Source organism: Pezoporus occidentalis, unplaced genomic scaffold (genome assembly GCF_034315485.1).
Source record: "Pezoporus occidentalis ecotype Australia unplaced genomic scaffold, CSIRO_AGI_Poc_V1 ctg159, whole genome shotgun sequence".
NCBI lineage: Eukaryota > Metazoa > Chordata > Aves > Psittaciformes > Psittacidae > Pezoporus > Pezoporus occidentalis.
In genome coordinates, this window is record NW_026913415.1 from 784,371 (window position 1) to 808,868 (window position 24,498).

The window sequence follows — 24,498 nt, forward strand, 5'->3', positions numbered from 1 at the left end:
GCAATAAACGTGAAAAATGAATGGTAAAAGGAAAATCTAGGCCCTCCTGAATGATGAAAGATGTGCACCTTCCTGGCACTATGGTGCTGGAATTGGCATGGAGACCTACGCAGGAACCATCAGACAGGTCATCACTGCCAGGAGTCATCAGTGGATGTAGCTGGTGCCTCACACACAATGGAGGCAGGTCAGCAGGTTAAACTGAAGGTATCTCACAGCTGTAACTCTTCAATTTTATGAGCCAGGTCTTTATTTGTGCTGCAGCTCCTTCTTATCCCAAACCTGCCTTAACCAGCTGCTAGAGGATGCCCAGCAATGGAAAATCCTCTGGATAACAATAAATTGGTGCAATGATTCAGTGTCACCTTGCATCCCGCTAAGCAACAGAGAAATTGTGATCAGAAAATTGGCCATAACCAGAGCACCACTGAACAATTGAATCCTAATTTCATCACCCTTCTTGTGGGCAACAGATAATCCCATGCAATTTACAGCAGCTCTGAAGTGGCTCCAAATCTCAGCAGGAGTCAGTTCTAGCCTCAGGACAGAGGAGTCACAGCAGATCAGTGAAGCTGTCATTGCTCCATAAGAACTGCACCAAACCCAATAGCTGGTTTGAAACACAAAGCACCTCAAGCACAAGACAAAACTTTAGTTGCTGTCATTAAGGTCTTCCTCGGCATCCCTCTCTGGGAAATACCGTTTGTCCATGCAATGACCATGCACACGCTCCCAAAGAAGGCAAATGTTGACTTGAGAACTGCAGGATGTCAACCTGTGAATGACAGCATTAAATCTTGGCGGTAAGGCTGAGAGATCTGCAAGAGGAGAAAACTACTTTTCCCACTGAACAGTGGCTGCGGTAGACGAGGTAAATAGAGTATCTCTGACTATTAAAGGGTGAGGGAATGATTTGTACCCGTATATCACACATTTGCACCCTAAAAGTGGCTAGTTTTGTTTAAATCAAGAATGTAAAAGTTTAGAAATGCCGACATTAATTTGTCCCCTTTGTGCATTTGCATCATGAGCCACTACTTAATTGTAATTAGATCACACGCTGTTCCCGGCCTCCCTTATTGTACACAATAGACTGTACTAAGTAATAATTGTATTTTCTCGTCACTGTTCACTGTGTGGCCTGTGCTTTATTTACTGCACACTAGTCAAATATTGTTCTAAAGACAGATTTATTCATTTCCTCCTGGGTTTTTCCATGGTACTTGTCACTATGGTATCCGAGTGCTTCACAAACTCCAATTCATTTTCTCAGTAGTGTTGTGAGAACTGGTGTGAGCATTATTTTACAGATGAGGAACTTAGGCATACAGGCAGAATACTAAAAAATGTATCTTTTAATTTTAGCTATCCAATTAGAAATACTCATGGCCTGGTTTTGTCAGAAAATATAACATGGCAAAGCATCTGATTTAGTCAAAAGTTGAATAAATTCTCATTCACTGCAGATGTATCTGCAAGTGCTCTTCACTTCTGCAAATCAGACTTCAAAATGTCAAACCAGGCACCTCGGAAGTGAAGCCTGCACAATTAGTGCAGCCCTGTCAAGTCTCTGGTTTGAGCTCTGTGCTGCGCATCCTGCAGGAGCTCTGAGGCTGAAGGCACCTCCTGGAGCAGCAGGTACCCACCTCGCTGCAGTGCTGCACTCGCCTTCCCCACAGTTAGTCACAGGGTACATGAAATTCCTACATCTCAGTTTTAGAGTACATGAAGTGGAAGTTGCTCAGGCACTTACCTTGACCTTGGTTCAGTGTCTGAGCACTGGCAGCCTTTATTCTGGTCACTTCGTAAGTTGGGAGTGTTTTACTTTGTAGCCTAATTATTGTTAGTTTAATACATGTGTGTTTCTCCCCCATTCAGAGGTAACCAAAAACCCCAGCAATTTAATCCTGTGTTGCCATTGATGTAGGCCAGCAGCAGCAGCATGGAAACTTATCCTGTATGAGGAACAGAATAGCTTGTATGAGGTCCAGCACTTGGAGAGGATGAGGTATGTTCTCAGTGTATTTCAGACACTTGCTGCCAGTAGAGACATGGGAGTTTTCCAGGTGCTCTTCATTCCCGTTCCTAAATCCTCAGCTTTCTGCTCTGCCTCCTTTCCTCAGTCTGACCCATTGCAGTCTGTCCCTGAAATGTTTCCATTTCTACATTGCTATCTCTCCAGAATTCCCTTTTCTTGGTACCCTTGCTGCATCCCACACACCCCCTCAGGGTCCCACATCCTCCTCCCTTGCCCTGCTCCAGCTCTCCTGCCTGATCCCTTTTGCCCAGCAAGTTCTCCTTCAGCCCGTAGCCAGAAAACAGATAACTCCCGCTCCGCCTGGGCTGCACATCCTTCTCCCGGCAGTTTTCTCCCATTCCCAGTCTGTTTTCAAGTCTTCTCCCACAGAAGGTTGGCCTCCAGACTCTTGCATGTGGGCTTTGCTTTATCCCTCCCTCAGGCAGACCCAGTTTCCTCTTCCAACTCCCTGCTCCCTTTCACTGCTGTGGAGAACATGTCTTTCTCCAGGCCCTTTGTGCCTGCCAACTTACTCGTCCTGGAGCCAGTTCTTGTCCCCATCCCATGTTATTCAGGGAGCTTTCTGCTCAGTGTTTCCCAAGAGGACTGGAAGGACGGGTTCCTTGCTTGCCCTTCCTGCCTTCCAAGGCTTGGCATGGTCTGGAGCAGTCGGGAACTGGAACTGCAGGTCCAGCTCTGACTCCCACAGGCTTGGGCTGTGATGTGCTGGTAAGCCCCCCACTGAGCACAAAGAGGATCCTCAGGCGGGTTTTCCACGGTGGATTTTGAGGGAACACCTCTCACAAAGTGACTTTGTTTTCAGAATCCAAGATCCCAGACAGAAGGAATGAAAGAAGAAACGTTTATAATTTAACCCGAGGGGTGGATTTAAGATGCTTAAATTTCAGCACAGTGGTTAGTCTGGCACTATTAACAGTGACTGAAGGTAGGATTTTATGGTGGGAATTGCTAACCAGCTTTAATAGGAGTTATGCCACCAGCCCTGCCTTTTAATCAGTGCTTCAACCTTCTGTATAAATTACAGTTCTTTCCTGGTAATCCTTCTGGCATATCAGATATCCGCGGAGCTCGGCAAGCATAATACGGCGAAACCCAAACATCCTTCTGAGGAGGTAATTACTCATCCTTGAGAAAACGCTCCGGGATATTTTTAGTGGAGGACAAAACCCCTGTTTCCTGACAGCAGAACTACAGAATAATGAAGTTTCACCATGAGAAGCACTCCAGACACCTGTATGGGCTGAGAGCTTGGGCTCACGGCGACGGTGCATCAGTCCTGCGTGTCGCGGAGTCTGTGCATGCACACTTGCGTTTGGTGCCCTGCAGAATGTGTCAGCGTCTGCCCCACTGCAAATCCCGCTGGATCAGGGGTAATTTCATGGGAACAGAGAGGCATCTGCACCAAGCAGGACTCTGTCGCCACAGGCATGGAGTGTAGCAAGGTGAATGCCCCTGAAATCCTTCCTTTCTGCCTTAGCAGGAGTCTCACTACCACGGCAGAGGCCTGTTTCTTTCGGAAACAAGTGATTTTAAACTAGTTTTAAACCATTTTGCAACACAATCACCCATTTTGGCGGATGGACCCGTGTTTCACCTCCTGCAGTGCCCCACGGGTTCACTTATCTCGTGGTTACTGCTTCTGGAGTCCTATGTAATTAATGTACTGGAAAGAGACAATTCAATTAGTCAATAATAAAATGAGTGAGGATAGCGGGCACATAGTAACAATGTAATTTAGTGGGCAACAAACTGAGATGGAAAAAATATCAGGGTACACTTCACATGATTAATGAAGGGGGAGTGTACGTTTATAGCCGTTTTTGTGTCCTCTGTCAGGATACAGCACCCAGCGGCAAGAGTGAACCCGGCTGGTGATGCTGCAGCATTCAAACGATCTGGATTTGAATGGCAAATGCTGTGCAAAACTAATTACCCCCAGGAGGATGGAAACATTTCATTTGCCTTTTCGAAGTACGTTTGGTCTTTTCCTCACAGTTATTTATCCTCTGGCTTGTTGAGAAACAGGCTCGTTGTGAAGGCCGCAGTCAGCGCGGAGCAGCGGGGACCTCCGCTCCCCACACACACCGAACAAGGTCCCGCGGGTTATTTTCACGGGGTCAGTGAGGTTTCCCTGCTCTCGGCAGCTCCGGAGGCCCGATCGCCGCCGGACCCCGGCACCACACTGCCCAGCGCGCCCCGCTGCGCCCGCACGGACCCCGCTCTGCGGCCCCGTGCGCGGCCACACCTGGGATGTGCGCAGGGCTCCGGCTACGCGGGGACGACACGCGCTCATGGCAGTGGGCACCGCCGCCGGGGGCACGGGCACGGGCACGGGCACGGACCCGAAGCCGGAGCCGCGCCCGCCCCGGAGCCCCCTCAGGGGCTGAGCGAGGGCTCCCGCTCCTCAGCGCCGGCTCCCGCCTCCCTCCGCGCATGCGCGCTGGTGTCACCGGCGGGCGCGCGCGCACACCTGGCGCGAGGGTCGGCGGCGGGAGCGGCGCGCGCGCGCCGGGGGGGGGGAGGGGAGGGGAGCGGCGGGGCGCATGCGCGCGGCGGGGCGGGGCGGGGGAGGGGGGGTGTGGGCGGGAGGCGGTGAGGGGCGGGGCGCGCGGCGGGCGCCCCTCAGGCTCCGTGCGAGGCGGCGGCGCTGGGAGCGGGACCGGGACCGGGACCGGCCCGCCATGGACTGACCGCCCGCGCCACCCCCGCTGCTCAGCGCGGCGGCTGAGGGAGCCCCGCCGCCCGCCCAGCGCCGCCGCCTCGGGGGTGCCGCAGGGGCTCGGCGGAGGAGCGCGCCCCGGCCGGCGGAGCGGGCAGGAGGAGCCCCCCCCCCCGGGGGAGGGGCTGGCGCTGGGTGCCCGGCTGCCGGGCGCGGGGAGCGGAGCGATGGCGGCGGGGAGAGCCCGGCGGCTCCTCGGCTCCCTCTGGATCGCCCTCCTCCTCGGGCAGCCGGACCCGGCCGGCGCCGCCGCTCGGAGCGGCTCCCAGAGCCTCCTCACAGGTGAGGGGCTGGGCGAGACCCTGTCAGCGGTGGCGGGGGGGCGCTGAGGGGGTGCGAGCCGTCGCGGTGGGGGGGGGCGGTGCCGGTCCGAGCGGGTCCCGGCGGCGCGGGGCTGCGGTCGGACGGTGTGGGCTCGGCTCGGCGCGGTGCGCGCACCAGCAGAGGCCACTGCTGCCTCCGCAAGCGGGCGGTCACCGCTGGCGCGGAGCGGGGGGGAGCGGGAGGCACCTGAACCCGGTTACCGCCGCGTGAACGCTGGAGCGAGTCACCTGCGCTCCGTGCTCTGCGGGCGGGAGCGCTCCTGGGACGAGTGCGAGCTCCAACGGGCTCGCTCTGGGCTCGGAAGACCCGGCTGGTGTTACTGGAACCGGTAGGGACCCCTTACCGGAGAGGAGGTGTCGGGCAACCTGTGGAGAGAGCGGAACTTGACTGGAAGCTGAGCAGCAATAGCCCAGAAATGAGCGGTCTGGCAGCGGTTCAGCCGCTGTCGTTCTCACACCTTTTACCATTGTTACCTCTAACGATCCGTTATTGAATCCCGGTTCTTTATAGGCTACGGAAAACGTAATCTCATCCAGGTGAATGAAGCACGGTGTGTGCATGAGGAGGCTTTCTGAACACGCTCTTGTAAAAGGCTGTTAAACCATAGAAGGTTCCCCAGGTTTGCAGTGGTGTTGTCTGCACATTTTGCAAAATACTGACTTTGAAAAGTAACTTGTTATTTTTCCCCTTGTCAGCAACAAACTAGTAGAGAGCTGAGAAGAAAACCTGCTCTTGAATGCTGAATGCTAGGTTTTCTTTTCAGATCCTCCCCTGTAGGCTGCATCCTGATAGTTTAAAAGCAAGCTCGTTGCAAGTGGGATTTGGAAAACGCTGCTCAAATGAGTGGTTTTTAGCTTGGTGGAAAAGTGAGACTGGTTAAACTCTGCTATTGAATGGTATAGTTGTCTTGTTCCAAATCACACAGTAATGTCTGTGATAGTCCTCACCTAGGAATACTGCTGATGCAGCCAGGTACGCTGACTCCTGTTGACAGGGGATGTGTTTATTCTGTTACAGTGTACAGGCTTTGCAGTTTCCAGGTCTGCAGCAGTTATTCTTTTGTATTTTAGAAAGTATTGTACTTGGACTCAAGGATCTACTGCATGTGTGTAATAGGTAGGTTACTTCTTGATGTGTGAGGTCTTTTTCAGTACTCGCTGCTCTGTGGAGAGTTCTCTGTAGTTATTGGGTTGGTTGCTCTTTGCTACGTTAAAAAATGCTTTATGGTTGAGGAATTCAGATTGATAGGTGAGGTTCTAGCTGTTGAAGTCAAATGTGGGAATTAAGTCAGCAAAGGGGAAGTGATATGCTAAAATATGGGACATAAAACCTTTGTTGAAGGTGACTGGTTATCAGAGCGGGAATTCAGAAGCTTCCTTATGGAGGCCTTGGAAGTTGGAGTTGGTGAGCTCCTACTCTCTCCTCTTTCTGTTTTGTGACATGTCAATGGGTCTTGCCCTGTTTCTTCTCCGGTGAGGACCAGATGCCAGGCTTTCCCTCACCCTGAGGGTGTTGGTACTGGTTGTTTAGAGGGAGAGGCTTTCTTGATTGGTAGTCTTAATGAGGATAAGATCCTTCATGCATAGTGATGAACTCCATTTGCATTTGTACTGTTTTCCACCTGAATATTCGTGTTTTTTCTTAATTGGAGGATGTTCCACATACTTTCATATTTGGCAGGTGGGAGAGGGACACTCAAGTCCTTCTTTGCTTGTAGGAGAGGAGGGAGTGTGGTACAGATACTTCACATCAAGCATGAAGGCAATCCCCTTTGTGTTTGAGATTCAAGTGTGACAGTGCTGCCTTCTGTCCTGTGTCATGTATGGAGCTTGATCTCTTTAGCATGCTCAGAAGAGGCTTCTTGGGTTGGTGTAAAGGGCTGGAGAGGCAGAGGAACTCCTAGTGTCTAGGTCTATCTGGAGTTGAGCTGCACGACTTGTGTCTCTGCTTGTCCAGACTGCTCTGCTGCTTGCTGTGTCTGGAATGGTAGGGTTTTTAATGCCAAGAAGAAAAAAATGTTAATTTTGGTGTTGGTGAAGGTGACCTAAATGAGCAGAAATGATAGATTTGGAAGCCCGTATTCTCTCTATGTAGCTGTGTATGTTTGGGTGACATTTGATTCCATCTGTAAATAACCAGTCATTGCTCTCTGAAGAAGAAAAGAGAGCAGCTGAATTATTTTGGGGAAAAAAGTGTTTAACTTCATTTATTTTTCCATATAAACATCAGTGTGTTTTCTAGACTGGTTGGTTGCTTTGCAAGTAAGGTAAAATGAGCTACTGATGTTAGAATGGGGACAATATTTCACTTAGCTAAGGGAATAAACCCAAGAAAATCGGTAGTAGAGAAGGACCAAATTAAGCTAAATCCTGCCTCCTGTTAACTGTTCAAAACTCAACACAATTTTGATTTGTACAGTTTTGCATTAGTAAGTATATGATTGAAGTTGGTGTCCCCTTTTAATTTTTGATAGGAAAGCTGTGATAACCTGTGCACACCATTAAGATTGCAAGGTAGATTATGCAGAAGTGGGAGTTTTGTTCTGTCTCTCCCTGGTATTTGTGAAGTCCTCAGAATCAACATGTATTTTGGTGTTACAGGATAAACTGGCAGTTTTGGAAGTTCATGATCAAATGTAATTAGAAACTGGGCATGAAAGCTGTGTGAGACTCAGAACTGCACAGGTGTGTTTAGCCACATGATTACAGATCATTGGTGCAGTGTGTGCTGCTCTATCATAGAATCCCAGACTGGTTTGGGTTGAAGGGACCTTAAAGCTCATCCATTCCCAACCCCTGCCATGGGCAGGGACACCTTCCACTAGAGCAGCTTGCTCCAAGCCCCTGTGTCCAACCTGGCCTTGAACACTGCCAGGGATGGGGCAGCCACAGCTTCTCTGGGCACCCTGTGCCAGCGCCTCAGCACCCTCTCAGGGAAGAGCTTCTGCCTAAGAACTCATCTCAGTCTCCCCTCAGGCAGGTTAAAGCCATTCCCCCTTCGATGCTGCTTCTGAAGTGTGAGAAGTAAAGAAAATGGGAGCATAGATTGTCTGGCTTCCTTAGAAGCATAAGTCATAATTTGTTTCCGTTTTGTGTGCACTTGATTATTTCTAAATATATCACAAGGTAAGTATAGATTAGAAATATTCAGGTCTCGGTTACATCCCAAGTCACTTAAATGCAGGTCTCCAGTTGATGTCCCTGTTTCCTATAAATCTGGGATATGTCAGCCTCATGTGTGTGATCTGGTAAAAGCAATTTGACCACTTAGAGCTCCTGTGCTGTACAGAGCCCAACACCACTGCTTCTGGCACGTATAAATAGGCAGCAGTGGAAAGGTCTGATGCTGGAGCATGTTTCTTGCAAGGGTGAATAAATACTGTTCTAATAATCCTTGGCTTGAGATGCTTTTTGCTGAGGCTGTGGTGGTGCTTTGCTGCTTATCCCTGGCTGTCAGTGCCGAAGTGGCTTTTGCAGCGTGGGTTGTTTAAGAGAATGATTTGACTTGCTTATGAAGCTGTCCTAATAAACTACCAATTTAAATGTTAATTGCACACAGTTGCAAGGTGTGTGTACACACCAGTGCCTAATACTTACCGCAGTGAAAACCAGTGAACAAATACTCTCATCACTTGGCTTAGTTATCTCCTGCTAAATTATCAGTGTGATTTAAGTAAGGAAATTGCACGCAACAGATTTTTATTGATGTAAATAAGAGTATCTGGTTACTCCTGATGCTAAAATGTCCTCGTGTTTGACAAGGCATTAACATTCACCAAAGATTTTCAGAGAAACTGGACAACTCTGTAGGTACTGAACTGAACTTTGATGCCTCACCAAGAGAAGGGTGATAAAGTGAGCATGGAAATGGAGGGGGAATTTAAGAAGGCCACACAAAGAGCAATGTGAGGTGTTTCTTAGCTTTTCCTCCCACGTTATAAAATCTTTTACCTTGTGCAGCATCAGCCTGAGTGTGACACAAGGCTTGAAAGCACATTTTTGTACCATCACTAGTTTGGCATGGAAATAATTTTGTGTATAAAGTGTAGAACAATATGTTTATAGCTACCTCGGCTAAACATGCAGTTTTGATATATGTGGGATGTTTAAAGTTTCACATTGCATTGTCTTTGAGGAGGTATAACTGAATTCATGCTGATAACTAAATAATGCTCAATTCCCATGAGGAATCTGCACTGCTGTCAAGATGTCAGCTGGTGAAAGGGAAGCTTTGCTCCACTTCTGCTTAGCTAGTTTGCAGGGTGCCTGCAGTATTAGAATTCAGCTGGCTGTAGGGCCAAGATCGCAGGTTCTCATGCGTTCAGCTTCAGTGCTGGTTACAGAATAGGTTTATGTGTTTCCCTACAAATGTTAAGAACTGGGTGTTCAACCCCTCAAGTCTTAGTGCAGTGCTGGGAACCGGCAGCTGAGGCAGCAGTATGTGTTTGCTTAGCCTAGGTGCTGGGTGGAGGGGTGCTGGCCCGGGTATTCAGAGGGTGGCACTTGAGCTGAGCGTGCTGCACTGTGTGCCTCAAACAGTTAAATGTAGTGCTCTAAGGCTGCTGAGCTAAAAAAAAAAGGCAAACCAGCTCTTAACAGAGAAAATGTATCAGCGTTGTGAAACAACAGTCATATTTTACTGATTGGATGCTATTGATCTAGTTCTCCAGTTAAATTGCCAAGATGAAAGGGGTAATCCTGATTAATTCCATATAAATAGATAAACACAATTTGTATGCATGTCGTTGCAGAGTTCTTTAGGAAATCTGAAAGCCAGGCTTTAGATGGTCTATTATGGTCTATTAGGTGCTTTAATTTTAAATGGCTTTTTTACCACTTAGTATTCATCCTGAAGAGAATATCTTAATTTTACAAAATAAGCAGACTATCAATTAATGAGAAGTTCTTTTTGCATCAATTAAAATAGCTTTATATATATATAAATATATATATATTTTAAAGCTGCCCTTACCGAAGGGAATGAAGGAACTGAGGAATTAGGAGTGTTCTGCTGCTGAACTTTCCTGGAGTTTGGGTTATTCCCTGGAGTATGCAGCAGCCACGAGATGTTTGAGTTGTGTAGGAAGTGATTCAGTATTTAATTTTAATGAAAGCTATTCAATGCCCCTTTAACAATCCGATTAAGAAGTAAATTGCTACAGAGCAAAGGGAGTTTATATTTTTACACTGTGACTGGCCAGTATCACTCTGCTCCTGGCTTCTGGATCTTTTGGGGTACCTGAAAGGGATTGGACGTGTTAGTAGGAAGACTGGCACAGCTGAAATCCTTGGGGCACTGTTCTGAAGGGGCTCTCCAGCTTGGGAGCTGGCTGGGCTCCAAATACAGACTTGTGCATTCTTTTATGGTGTTTGCTGATTCTTATTGCCAGTTTTTGGGCTTTCCCAGTTCAGCTTTGGTTCGCTATTGTGATGCGACCAGGGTCGAGCATGGCTTTTTTAGGAAGGAACCTATGGATGCTCTATGATGTTAAGGTTTTATTTTTGCTATTCCTTTTGCAGTCTAGTTTTGATAGAGTTCAGTAAAACCTTGTCTTGAGTTGGTAAGTTGATCAGGAAACAGTGAATTGCAGGATAGCAGTTTTTCCCTTCAAAACACGTCCTTCTGCATACATTAGCAGTGAATCTTCTCTGCTGTTGAGTAGTTGGAGCAGCTGGCTTGGTACTGGTTACCACAGAAGCAACTCAAATGCTCTGCTTAAGCTGAATTTCTTCATTTGCAAGTTTTAATCTGTTGACGTTTTTTCCCTGGTGCACTAGATAGGTGTTGGCTCATGTGAATGACTTCTTTTTATAGTATGAATTTTGACAGTTTGGTTACTTTGTATCTCATAGAAGCTCAATAATTTTTGGTATGCCCTCACCATATTGTTTACTCCAGAGGTCTTTTAAAAGTGGAAAAACTGTTCTGTGGTTAAATTGCCCACCACTTTAATGTGCTACTGCGCTTTGTAGTTAAAATAGGTAAGTTTTAATTGTTACCTGTAAATCTTGCTGTGCCTCTGTTAATTGTTTTTTTTAACTATTGCCTTACCCCCCCCCCGACTGCATATACTTGCTGGGCTTTTTCACTTTTCACTTCAAATTTTGCTTAATCTCTCCCTAGTTTTCTAACCACCAATGTACTTTATATACTTTTGGGTTCCAGTGAGGTGGTAATTCTGCTTGCTCCATACGACTCTGTTGAACTTTGCCACCTATTTATGTTTTTTTATCTTTGGCTTAGAAGCAAGGACAGCTTCTGAGTGTTTTTGATTCTAGCTCTGTCCTTATGTATTTGTGGGCTTTTCATATTTTACCTTTGTTTTTATTTGATGTCTTTTTTACATGCCTTGAAGCTGTCACATTTTGTGACACTGGGTCAAAGCATCTGTCAGTAGCCAGCACAGTTGTCTTCCATTAGTATTATTATTATACTTTGATAAATTTATCTTCTTTGATGTGCTTTTAACCCTTTTGACATGTGTCTAATGGTGGTGGTGACCTAGAGGTGAAAAATGCAGTGCTGCTACTATGTGTATGGTACTGTGAAGTTTGAGGTTTCTAACAATATAGACTTAACTGGTGTTTCTTTCCTATTGAACTATTTAAGTTAGACTTCATGTAGTTTTGAACAGACATTGTGCTTTTCTACAGTTTCCATCTATTTGATGTTCTGCATGCAACACCGTGGTGCTACTGACATCAGTAACAGGCTGCAGCACTCGGAGGCAACTTCCAACTCTTTTTTCAGCTCAGTTTTCAGTGTAATGGCCCAGCAGCTTGCTTCTGCTTGGGCCGAAGTAGAGTCAAGTCCTTCTGTATAAAGTTCACCTTTCTCAGTTTCCCTCTGTACTTAATGAACCTGAACATCTCTTCTTAACACTGCTCCGTAGTGAAACCTTATAATGTAACTGTATCGAGATAGGCGAGGGCCACAAATAGAGGTGTTGGCATATCCCTTCTAAAAGTAGAACAGGCTGCCAAAAGTCATTGAAGTCATTAGACCTGTCATGACTTTTAAAGCCTCTTGTGCATGTACCGAGGAGCAGAGTATAGCTTGCCTTCTAAATTTTAAGTGGTTACTGTCACACTGGTTAGAAAAAAGAATTACTTGCTTGAAACCGCTGGCTGTTGCAGGGTTGTAGATAGCAGAGAGGAAAGCTGGGAATTAACAGGATGAAATCTTTCCGAAAGGAATTTATAAAGCCAAATGTTCCTGTTTGAAAACAGACAAGGAAGTATGTGTAAGAGAACTGTAAAGAATGGAAAACTGCATCCAGAAATGTGCTTTGATGTGATGGGACACCTGAACAGTTTGTCATATGCTCCTGTGCAGGTGGAATTGGGATTTTTCAGTGCTGGGCTGTGAGTGCTCTGGTTGCAGAAAATCCAGGTATTTTGTTATCAGTTTGTGAATCTTTTATTAGAAATGTGGTTGGGCAGATAGGAAGCACAGCAGATAGGGAGTCCTAGCCAAATGTTAATCCTGTTTTCATGTGCTTAGTTCCAGCATTTCAAGCTGGCAGTGCCATTAAAAGGAGGAGGACCTGCATACTATGCCCTTCCATTTGCTTTCACAAGCATTTGTGGAGGACGTAGGGAATTGGATGGGTTCCCTACTCTGCTGCACCATGTGCCTGCCTGAGAACTTGTGTTAGCAGAAGGGAGAGGGTGATGTGGCCATGTGGGGAAGGAGGCTGCTTTTTCTGGTGGGGATAGAGATTGCCTCAGTGTTTGAACACGAAAAGTACTGTGAATGAAATAAGCCTTGTGTCTTACGACACCATATTTATCTTTAATGTTACGATGTCTTACAGCATACTCATTTCAGATCTATAGACTAAAATTTAGTCAGAAAGCATTCATTATTATTTTGAAAACAATTTGCTACTAAAGTGCTTTGTAAAAAATCATTTTTAGATTGGTAATGAATTCTCAATTTAGTCTTAATGACTTCTGGTTTGCTGCCCCCCCCCCCCCAAATCTCATTTGTTTGGTTCCAAAGTGGGAATAAAGCTGCAAGTTTCATCTTGCACTTCTTTTCCACAAGGGTAAGTATTTTAAAACTACCAGACAGGTTTATTCAGTGTGAATCAGTGTTCTTCACCTCACAATTTGTCATCTTTGAGTACAGACAAGTGGTACTCCTCATAGGTGATGTAAATATTGTAGGCCTAGCCTAAAATAAGGAGTCGGAATCTGCAAGGTAATGCCACAACATGTGAACAGAGGTTTGCATATTTAAAATTTGAGGCTTTTTGGGAGGGAGAAGACAGTTTCTGAACACGGAAGGACAAGAGCCCAGTCATCAAATGCATCCAAAGCAGGATCTGATACGTTCTTCCTTCTAGGTAGTGCTAGTTAAAAGCTGTTCCTGGTTCAGCTCAATTGGAGGATCTTGTGCTCATGGTGACAGCCATTTCTGCTCCAAATCTGAAGTGTTGTTTTTCTAAATAACATAGTGTTTTCCAATGGTTTTATTTATTGTTACCAGCTTTTTATTTTACTGCAGAAATCAGTCTAAAGGAAAAAAGCCAGTGTTATGGTTGCTGAAAGTGTCTGTCCTTGATCTGGTGTACACATGCATTTTGATCTGTCCCCTTTTGTTCTCCATGGAACCTGCTGTGGAGGCACCACCGGCCATGACTGCATAGCAGAGGCTGAGCTGGTGCTCTGGAGCTTCATCTTTGCATTCACATTTGTCAGGCATAGGCATTATTACCTTAGCGTAATATTTTCAAGGATGTCCTTTGCTTTTTTATTAAAACAAAAATGACCTGAAAGAAACAGGTTTTTGCCTTTATTTCTGTCTTGTGATACCTTAAAGAAATGTTTTTCCCAAATTTAAGCCTGTGAGCGAATCATTCCTGTTTATGCAGAAGGCTTTAAAAGACTCTCAACTTATTGTTTCTGTTATGATTACAGATTAACACGTGGAGCATATTGTTTGCTTAAATCTAGTTTAGCCGCTGTAATGTGAGTAACTGTGTCATTCTTCCCCTGCACGCTGAGGGCTGTTGGTTAAGGTGAGTGGAGGAGGGGGTGTGATGGGGTGAGGGTGTTCATTTTGATAAAAAACAAAACCAAAATCAGAATTGGCCTTTGTAGGTTCTGCCTCGCACCTACTGCCGGTATCAAGTGCCCTATTGAATTATGACCAAATGCAAAGCTGGACTCACTGCATGATTCCCTTGGGATACAAAGCAGCTGGATTTAATTTGTGATCTGAACCTCAAATCACAACACATTTGGTGAACTACCTGTGTCACTAGCATCTAGTTTCTTGTATCTTGTGCTGTCTTGTTGCATGTCAGTTGTATTAAGAAGGGGAAGTGGATGGTAGGTTGAGTTGATGGTTGGTTTCAGTAGCCCAAAGATGGGCAATTCGTGTGTCTTCTAAAAGTTGTGTGACTCTTCTCACAGAACAAAATCAAGAAATGGCTGTAGTATGAAATGCACTCGGGGATTTCAGACGGGTTTAATGCTGTCTGGTAGTGTCAGAAAAGATGGTAGACTTCAGTTTCAACTGGGGAAAGGTTTATGCATGCATCGTAATTCCTTTTTCACAGCTGAATGGTTATTGTCCAGCATTACCTGTTACCACAGATGTGTGGAAGACTGAGGGGTAGAGATCATGTTGTTGCTCGGAACACCTGAGAGGCAATGGGAGGATGTGGCAATAGTCTGCATCCTAGTGCCCAGGAAAGTGTCCTTAGTGGTGTTGCTGTGTCAGTTTCTTGTAACATTCTTCTTAGTGGTTTCAGAAACAGGACTTAATCCTCATTCAGGGCTTCCAGAGGTGCTGTGCGGGTGGGAAATGATCACCTATTCTCTGCAAATAAGCAAAACTATTCCTGTTGTTAGTGCTGTGCTGGGTTTGTGGTTGTGGAAGCTGTCATTGGTTTTCTAGGTGGTGTTTGGGAATTCTGGTAACACAAGCACCTTTTGCTTCATCATTCTACAAGGTGATGGAGGGGGTTTAGATGTTGACCAAGTGATAATCTGGGTATCACTGTAAAAGGAGATCCACATTTAATTTGTTCTTCTACCTTTTATGATAACTGTTACATTTACACAGTCTCTTATAGCAGTTTGAATCGGAAGCACCCATGCTTGCTCTGTAATTGCTTATATACTCTTCCAAGGCTGTAACACAGCTCTCAGTGGTGTCTGTGTAGAAGTAATTTCATTTTGAGGTGGCATTATCTAAACGTTTTTAGGACACACAATGTGTTCGCGAGTCTTTCAGTTCACATGTGGGGGGAAAGACTGACAGAAGAAGGTAATTCTGTCCTCTGCAGGTGCATTGCTGCTCACGACAAATGAGGTGAAATGAAAGCAGGAGCTTGGATTAGACCAGTTGGGCAAAAATCAACTTTAAAAAAACCAAACCCTCTAATTTGGTAATTGTAACTGGTCCGTGTTTCAGTATACCAGTGAGCACATGCATGACTTGAAACCTGATTAACATGATGGCAAGACTCGGCAAAAATAGCTCATAAATGTAATCTCTGAGTATTCCTTTCCTTAGCAGGCTTTGGATGCAGGAAAAAAGCAACTGGACAACGTTGCATTTACAAGTGATTTGGTGTACCAGAAAGCTGAAGTTCGTAACTTCCCCCAAGGCATGAGGTGCGCAGAGTTGCTGGTACACGTTGATGCGGAGCTGCTTTACTGAACTCTGCTGGGGGAGGTGGCTGCTGTTTCTCTAGGTTAGCTCCTCCCAGCCCTCGGCTTTGTGTAAACTCTGTAGTGCGCTTTCCCAGCTCCTGCCTCCACGCTCACTGCTAGCTGGGTTTCACAGCTTCTTGATAAGATTAGAAAAGTATTTCTGTGATAAGTAGCTTTGTCATCTCTATGTCTAACTTTTTTGCCTCTGTAAAGCCAGCACTGGCCCTGATTTAATTACTGTGTTACATGGTTTTGCACCTTCAAACTTTGCTTCCCTGAAAACAGTAAAAGCGTTTATTGTGGGAGTCTGTTTAGAACTGTTTGTGACATCCAGCATCATTCGTTATCCAACTGTGCTTGACTGAAAATGAAGTCAGAGCTACCCTGGAGAGTCTAACCTGCTCTCTCTCGTTCATAGAACAGTCATTTTAAATTGAGCTTGTGAAATTTTGAGGAACCCTCCTGCTAATCTGGAGGTATTTTTGAGCATGGCTGTAATATCCCATAAGATCCTTTGGAAGTTGCTTCATGATGTTTGGTGTACAAGAATAAAGATCGTCACACTGCATTTCCAGGTTGTGGACATAACCTGGTTTGTGTCATCCACAAGACTCAACAACGAGGAAAATGTATGCGAGTCTTGTAGTTAACAATCCCTGTTAGATGATGGTAGGACAAGAATTTGACAGATCTTCTAGTATCTCCCTCTTTTCTGTGCAAATTGGAGTGGGAATGAGTAACACATCATGCTGAGCTTTGGATTTTATGTGGGTGAGGTGTTTATTCCTCCTTCACTGGATTTGCAAACTGAGCTCTTTATCTACATTCTCAAAAGCTTACAATTTGTGCATCCTTAATGCTAATGCAGCATACAGAAGTGTGCCTCCTTTGTAGTCGTGGGATTTCGCTTGTTGAAGTCCCAGAGATACGGTTTGGTTTTGGAGGAGATGGTTGTATTTGCTTTATGGCTCGCTGCAAAGCCATGGGGCTCTGTGAGGGGATTGGAGCTGCCAGGTGAATGGGCTCCTGAGGCCTGGGGAGAGCACTGCAGAGGACAGCATTGGCACTCCTCCTAGCTGCCAACAATTAGCTTTTCAAGTAAGCTTTGAAAGGGTTTTGAAATATGTGAACAGGAGTATAATTATGAGGCTCTTCCTACCATAATGTGGCCTGCAAGCCAAACTGTGACGGAGTAATTTTATTTAGATACATTGACTTGGCTAAGGAGCTGACTGTAAAATTCAAACCTGAACGCTGGAGAGAGGGCCTCCTTCCTCGGGATTGTTTTCTTTCAATTAGCATGGTGCTCGGAGCCTCTCTCAAGTGTTCCTCTTGTTCCTCCTTGTCGGAAAAATGTTGTTCTTTCTTAAGGCTTTTCTTTAAACCACTTTAACCCTTGACCACTCCGGTATGAGGCTGAATAGAAGAACAATGGAGTCGCCGGCTGTGCCTGCAGCAAGATTCGGACTAGGAAGGGAAGTCTTGCTTTCTGAATTTTGCTTGTTCGTTCTCTCTTTCTTTTCGTAGTCCATATTAGTGCAAGAGCCGAGTCTGCCTTGCTTCAGGAGCACAAACAAACTTTGGTTGCATCCTGTGGGAATGTGAGGCCTTTTAATGCTGCAAAAGTAGCACAGAATTTTTAGAGGCCTTAATTTCTCTGAAGCTCACAAAAGAGAAAAAGCCATTAATGGCTGTAGTTTAGAGTCACCACCAGTATTGCGAACCCCAAAAGGTGTCCGTGCGTCTTCTGAGGCCTTGGATGTGTCCGTGCGCCTTCCGAGGCTTTGGATGTTAGAGAGCCAGCCGTTCTGTCCGAGGCTTGCTGTAATCCTGTTGCTGATATTTTCATTGCTTGACAGAGCAGAGGAATGTCTGAGGCCGCAGCAGGGGGCTGGAAAAGCCGTTAGCCAGCAGCAGCAGGAGCAAGAATTGAGCTGTGATTGGGGAGAGGCTGCTGCGCTGCCCTGCATCGGGAAAGAAGTGGCTAGAGCCCAGCAGGTTTTTATTTCCCGGGGTGAGGAGTAACTTACACAAAGCACAGCACCCTTGTCTTGTGGAGATGAAGGCCGAGTTTACACGGCTTTATTTGCTTGAGAAGTTAAATGCCTTTCTGTACCTGTGCACACTGCGGACCAGGATGACATCTAACCGCTACCTGAAGCGACTCCTGCCCCGCCGTGCCTCCGATGCCAGCTTTGGTTCATGGTTGTAACAAAATGATAACCATTTTTAGCAGTGATAAATTCTGGAAAGACCGAGAGCTTAAACTGCTCCTGCCAACGTGATGGCTGTCAAAGACAAAGCTTTTCATAATGTGTTGTGGCAGCTTTTCTAGGGGGTTATTGTTCTTTATTCACACTTGCACTGGGAACATTTTCATGGTGGAAAGCTGCCTTGTAGTTTTATATAGAGATCTAGCTCCCGAGTTTACTTCTTGGCAAGAAATGATACATATCCTGTGTATATATATATTACTAAGTGAATTTCATTAACCTAAAGACAAATGCAGAAAAGCCTCTAAGAAGTAAATAGCCTCAAATTGTATTTCTGTCAACACAATTGATTTCACACATGACTGGAACCTACAGATTCACTGTTCTGATGTCTGAGGTTAAACAGTTAAAACATTATTCTGGAACATTACGAAATACAGGGCTATGGGCAAGTTAGGTGGAAATGTAGCTGTGCATTCTTGATGGTGTTTATCCACACATTAGTCAATGTTGTAGCCCTTTGATGTATCCTTTGCTTGAAAAGTGTTACGAATCTCATTGATAGATGTTAATGATGCCGATGTTAAGTCAATTCATTCTATGAAAGCTACTTTCTGAGCAGCTTTCTGCGGAGCTAATCAATATACAGAATTTTTTTTTGTGCCAAAAATTGATTTTAATACTTCTTATCTGTCTCTGGCTTTTCTGGGTTCTTGGGACATTGTAAGAAACGGGTAGAGAAGTGTCTTCTATGTGCATATTAGTTCTGTGGTGTGGTATGGATCTGACAAAGGAATTAAACTTATTAAATGTATATAGTCGTTGCAGGGGTTTTTCATGTGGGTTAAATAATAGTTCTTAACATATTAAACTGGAGCTGTTTGTGGGAATGCAGCCCAGCTAGCTGCTTGTGTCTTGAAACCTCCAGAGGAAGCATTGTAACTATGTTCACTAATTCAGAGTACAACCTGTGAATTGGGCACAACAGCTTCTGTCAGACAGATGTCACAAAAATAGGCAAGTGTTCGTTTTGGAGAATGGACTTGGAGTGTCCATCCAAAAATCAGCGTGGCATGGGAACTTTAGGATGCATTTTTAATCTGCACTGGTCTGAGATTGAGGGTGCCATGCATACAGATTTAAATGTGGATATAAAGCACGATGGTAGCACAAAGATCTACTTAAAAATAGTTTACAAAGTGGCCTTGTGTCTGGCTGTGGAGCAGTACAGGCAAGCTCACCCTGTGGGGCCTCAGCAAGTATGAAACCCTTATGCTGTCAGAGGCAGTCTTCCAAAGGAAATCAAGGTTTCCTGGGAGGGCATGTGTGTATGGGGCCCAGGGTGCTGGGAGGCTGCTGGCTCTTGCTGGCCTGAGCTTAGGGGCAGAACAGCACAGCTTAAGTTGTTAAAATGTGATTGCTGTTCTGATAAAGGGTGGGAGAGAAGGTGCTGATCGGATTCCTCAGTTGCACCCTTCCGTAAGGCTGGGAATGGAGGAGGTGTGTGTTGGGAGCAGCACTAGGTCTTGCTGTTTAAGCCACGCTGTGTGCTTCCCTTCCAAAATACGGAAGTTATTTGGGGCAGTATTGAGTTCTTCAAGCATTGTGTAAAGGTGTAGTTGTTGAATGTTGTCTGCAGGAGTCTGACACAAGTAGTGCCAGTGGAAGCAGGGGCTGCCATCAGGGCTCCAGTACAACCTCATTCAGCTGTGGGCAGGACTTGATGGTGGGGCTGGTGATGCTTGGTCACACTGGCAAATTGATCCTTGTGTGCCCTTGTTTTCTTCAGCAGGCTTTTGCTGCCTTTCATAGTGTGCTTTTCCTGTCGATCTTTACATGCTTTGGTGATGAATTTAAAGGCATTCTGGAGACATGGAACTGCATTGGCAATTGGTTGGGAGCTGCGCTCCCCTGCGTGCGCCCTGTCCCTGGGAGCTGTTGTTAGTGGCAGGAGGCACTTTGCATGCGTGCTGTTTATTTTGAAGAGAACTAGAAATTAAACTAAAATGTGTCAGTCTTCTCATAACAGCTGTCATGGAAATAAATCTCCTTGGCTTGTTCCTTTGACAAGTGGGTTTTATTGTAATGTGGTGTTTCGCTGTTGTTTTGTGCAGATTATACCATTCTTATGCATATAGTCTGGTCACATAATAGTTTATTCATGACTAAAAATTGTCACTTTCCAGAGCCTTTCTGAATGGCTTGCAATCACTATGAACTCTTGCACTGTCTTTTCTTGTTCCTCAGAATATGAACATTATCACTTGAGAAACAAGCACAATTTGTGTGCAAAGCATGCGCAATCTTTCAGCCTTTCAGCCTCCACTTTTACTTTATATGGCAATCAAAATAGGAAACTCCAGAACCTGAGTGTTCCCGCGTGACCGTAGGGTGTAAGGTGACCTCCTTGGCTCGGGGCCCAGGCCAGGAATGTATCGTTCCTTTGACTTAGACTTTGAAACAGGTATTATTTTACAGTTTAATTGGCTGCATACATCTCCAGAAGGATATAAACCAGTGGGTTTTTCCACTATGGAGACATAAAGGCTTGTTCCGCAGAAGAGAAGGCAGAAACAAGCTGGTACAAGGAGCCCTGTATGAACTGAGCTATACTGTGTGCTTTGGGGGGGGGGGGGGGGGGAAGTCAGGGGCTTGGGTTTTTTTCTTGGCCTTGTGGGTTTTGGCAGTGTCAGACAAACCAGTCAGTGTTCTCCTAGGAAAACTAAGGAATCTTTTAGATCTTGAAACCATATTTAAAGACCCCCTCCCCCGGTCTTTGTGTGTTGCTGCAGATACTGCTCAGTGTTCTGTGTGCTGGAGGTTCCCCCTTAGTGTGGTCACCGATGTGTTTTGTGTGTTCTGGTGACGGTTTGAGAGCTGGGGCAGCAACCAGCTGCTTTGAAAGCAAAGGCCACTGACAATTAGAGAAAACTCTGAGGGGCAAACCCTGCGTTTGGAGGGATTTTCATTTCTCTGTTTTTAATAACTGAAAGTGATCTAATTAGCGTCCATGGCTGGGTCCAGCAGCCTGTTGCTGACCTATATTCAGACCCCTTTCATCAGCTCCTGTGTGGTTCAGATCTTCGCAGTAGTTGTTTAGCAGTAAGGAGCCAGACGTTGCAAGGAAAGCAGATAAGCCTTTTAGTCCTTTGAATCTTGTTTTGCTAGTTGTTTGTTCGTTCCTTACTTCAATATTAGTGGGTTATCTTCAATTTTAATCTTACTTTACTGTTTTGTCCTTCCTTCTTTGTAATCTGTGGCTTTTAACGTTTGAAAGGTCCTAAATATTTGATCAAAATAAGACCTAATTCTCCTTCTGAAGAGAGTAAATCACTTGAAAAGCAGCAGAAAGAGAAACCATATGCAGGCAAAATGTAGTTTGAGGGGAAAGATAGAGCGTGCAAGCATACACAGTCAATTACTGAAACTTGGCTCTAATGTTCCCTCTGCTCCCCACTTAGCCATTTCCAGGCTTAGAGTGCAACTTGTGTAGTTTCTGTTAATCTGTCCTATGTTAAGAGCTCTGGGCGCAGAACTTCTGCATGTGCATTCTCTTTAAAATCTCATTTTTCTCTCGTTGCCTCTGTCCTGCTTTCTCAGTTGCTTGTTCGGGTGCACTCGGTGTGTTGTGTTCAGTTAGCCAGCTGCAGCAAGACTCATTTCTTAATTGTTCTGAGTGGAGAAAGGGATGTAAGTTAGTATCTCTCCTCCTTCATAATTGCAAGTGGGATGTAGTAATGATGTGTGTCCTTCCTAGTGCTGTTTTAGCTGCCACATTTACTACACATTCTTTTGTGAAAAGCTGATGGTGAAGCTGCCACATTTGTAGGATTCAGAAGCAGGACTAAAGGATAATCTTGTTACCCCGAACTAGTGAAGGTTGTTAAAGAGCTTTGAGCATGTCAGGTGCTGCAGAAGTGATGAGCAGTCTTCATCCTGAGGCAGAGTTAATCGAACTGATCAACACGCAAAGGAGACGGCGGGTATGGGTAAGGTCTGTGGCAAAATGTTTTAGTTATTTGCTGAAATACTTCCAGTGAGGGTGTTTTTCCCTTGTGGATTTGGTTACTAATAACAAGAAAGGAAAATAAATTATTAGAAATTATCAGTGTGCTCCCTTTTTACAAAATCTGACATCTCATTTCCGAGCCGTTCCTGACCCATGAACTCCTGTGCATTTTATTTAATCCTATTTACGTATTTTCTGGCAAGGTGGCTAAAATATGCTTTAAACACAGGGTAGCATTTAAAGCTGATTTTTTTCTTTTCCTTTAAAAAGCTAGATATTTAAAGTTTTGCCTGCTTTCAAACCAACAGTTGTATTAAAGCACAGCTAAACACTCTGGCAGTACAAGCCTGACATTTAAAAGACTCATGTAAGTAGGAGTGGGATGTCACTAGATAAGCACTGGAAGTAGAGTTTAAGTGACCAGCTGGATCCTGGCAGATGTCAGGCATTATGCTAGTGCAAGAAACGGGCACTTCAATGCAAGTTCTGTAGATATTGAACGAGATGCAACCTTCCAATGTTAAGAAGGAACAGAAAAATCAGGGCCGCTGTTTCTTCTGCTCCAGTCTGTACATGAAGAAGCGCGTCTGAGAGGCTGAGATCAGAGAACCTTGTGATCAAAGCTGTTCTGCTCACCAACTATAGACACTTTTGTTCAGCAGATCTTCAAAGTGCAGCACAGGGGAAACTTCCACGTCAAGAGCATTTAATGTATAGGGTTTAAAAAAAAAACCCAAAGAAGTTTCCCATGTGTTTACAGCATTCAGGTGACTTCTCTAGAAAAGCAGCTTGACACTGATGCTGAGTAGTTTTATGTAATAAATCTTTCTAATGTAACAATGTGTAACAAATTAATACAGGTGGATTCTGAGCAGTATGATTGATGATACACATCAAATATTTTTCTTGCTCCAGACATAAAAGTTTGGGGTTGTGATTACATGGTGTCATCTTGAAAATTATCAGCCTGGCTTTGGTGGGGGGGGGGGGGGCAAGGTTTGTATGGATAAAATGCTTTTAAAACAAGTGGGGATGGCGTGGCACAGTGAAACTGTTCTCTTGTTCTTCAGAGTAACGGGACAAATAGATTGTGTCCTTTCTCTTTTTTCCTTCCTTTGGTCTGACTGAGCACTCAGAGGCCACCACCTGACGAAATCCTCCCTTGGAAGTTGGGCTGACCTGTTCTTTATTTCGAGTACAGCACTTCTGTGGAAAGCAAGGCTGGTGGAATCTTAGCAAGTAACTATAGGCTACACAGTAAGATCAGTTGCAGGCAAAGTTTTGTTGTGTGAAAATGGAACAAAAGGGATGTGTTGCATGCAGATATGTCACTGTTTTGGGAGGAATTATTTATTACCTTAAAGATGAGGGGGAAAACAGGGATCTGGAGAATTAAGAAGCATTAAGTTAAATGTATAGTGAAAGAAATCTCCTCCCCCCCATTTGTGGTGATTTACTGTGTATTACTTCTTTCAGGTTTGTCTCCCAGTTTGGTTTTCTGTGTGTGATTGGAGACTGTGGTGCTTATAGATGAACTATAAAAAGCCTGAGACATTGGGCATTCCCTAATCAGTTTATTCTTATTCTCCTTCCTTCTAGCAATGGGTTTGGTCAAAAGAAAAACCTATTGTTAGTGAGCCAGAACCAGGTCTGCGCCTGAATTGTAGGAATGTGCTTTTAATATTCTTGGACAGTCTACCTCTCAGCAAGGATTGTTGGTGTTGGAGCTGCAAAGACTGGATAAACTTCCTGAGAGGAAGCAATTGTAAAATATCCAGGAAGTTATTAGGAATTGCAGACTTCTGCTCCTGTCTCCTAACTGTGTGAAGTGCTCAGGCGTCAGAAGCACCAACCTGCATGCCACAGAGCTTGGGAAAAATGCCCTTTCCTTCAGTAATAGGAAATGTTTATAGGCTGATGTCAGAAATGGGATATCCAGTGCTGTTAGAGCTCGGGCTGTTAAAATGTTTCGCCCACCCTGAGAAGAATGGTTCATGGCAGGTCTTTGCAATGGGCTGGCTGATAGAATCGGATCCAGTTTTCATTGTTTTCCTGTTGATCCGGTTTGATTTGTGAAAGCCACCTCATCAACTTCCCTGTACTTCTGTTTGGGGAAAACCAGGTTGAATAGAAAGAAAATAAAGGAAGTGTAACAAGAGAGGCAGGCGTGAGAAGGAGCCATAGAAGAAGATGAATTCCTGTATGTATGTTACCATCTAGCTGGCTAGGGCCCCCCCTGGTTTTCCCTAGTTGAACCAAACCTCGTCTGAGAACAGCCCTGCAGTTGCTGCCTGTGTAGTGTTCTCTCTAGTAACACTTATGTCACAGAGTGACATAATGTGGGGTTTGCTTGTTATTTCCCCCCCTTCCCTGGCTCTCCCCTACCAGCCAGGCCTGGTGGGTGTGATGCAGGATGGGAGGCACCGTGCTGCTGCACTGCTGGTGTGGTGGGTGTTATCCTCACTACATCAGATTGAATTTAAAAGCAAGGAGTGTCTTTTATGTGACTAAATAGCGTTTATGGT

The 24,498-nt window shown here is 45.2% G+C and overlaps 1 protein-coding gene and 1 long non-coding RNA gene across 13 annotated transcripts in view; both read left to right on the top strand.

Annotated features, from left to right (window-relative positions):
- The first annotated feature begins 23 nt into the window (after positions 1–23).
- Positions 24–3,389, top strand: LOC134160270 (uncharacterized). 4 transcript variants are annotated; one of them, XR_009963492.1, is made up of 4 exons: positions 24–1,985; positions 2,609–2,746; positions 2,841–2,963; positions 3,063–3,389. It is a non-coding gene; the product is annotated as an uncharacterized LOC134160270 (long non-coding RNA). The 4 variants fall into 4 exon arrangements; XR_009963491.1 differs by having other exon boundaries at positions 24–871; positions 1,879–2,746; XR_009963490.1 differs by having other exon boundaries at positions 24–207; positions 1,879–2,746.
- A 1,408-nt stretch (positions 3,390–4,797) lies between these two features.
- Positions 4,798–24,498, top strand: part of NEO1 (neogenin 1) — a 186,800-nt gene continuing 167,099 nt past the window's right edge. For 6 of the 9 annotated variants that reach the window (XM_062612108.1, XM_062612109.1, XM_062612110.1 and 3 more), the window contains exon 1: positions 4,799–5,039. In XM_062612108.1, coding sequence (XP_062468092.1) covers positions 4,925–5,039 — 115 coding nt within the window. In that variant the 5' untranslated portion in view covers positions 4,799–4,924. Of the gene's footprint in view, positions 5,040–24,498 lie in introns of all 9 variants that reach the window. The other 3 variants (XM_062612112.1, XM_062612116.1, XM_062612117.1) reach the window with 1 other exon arrangement.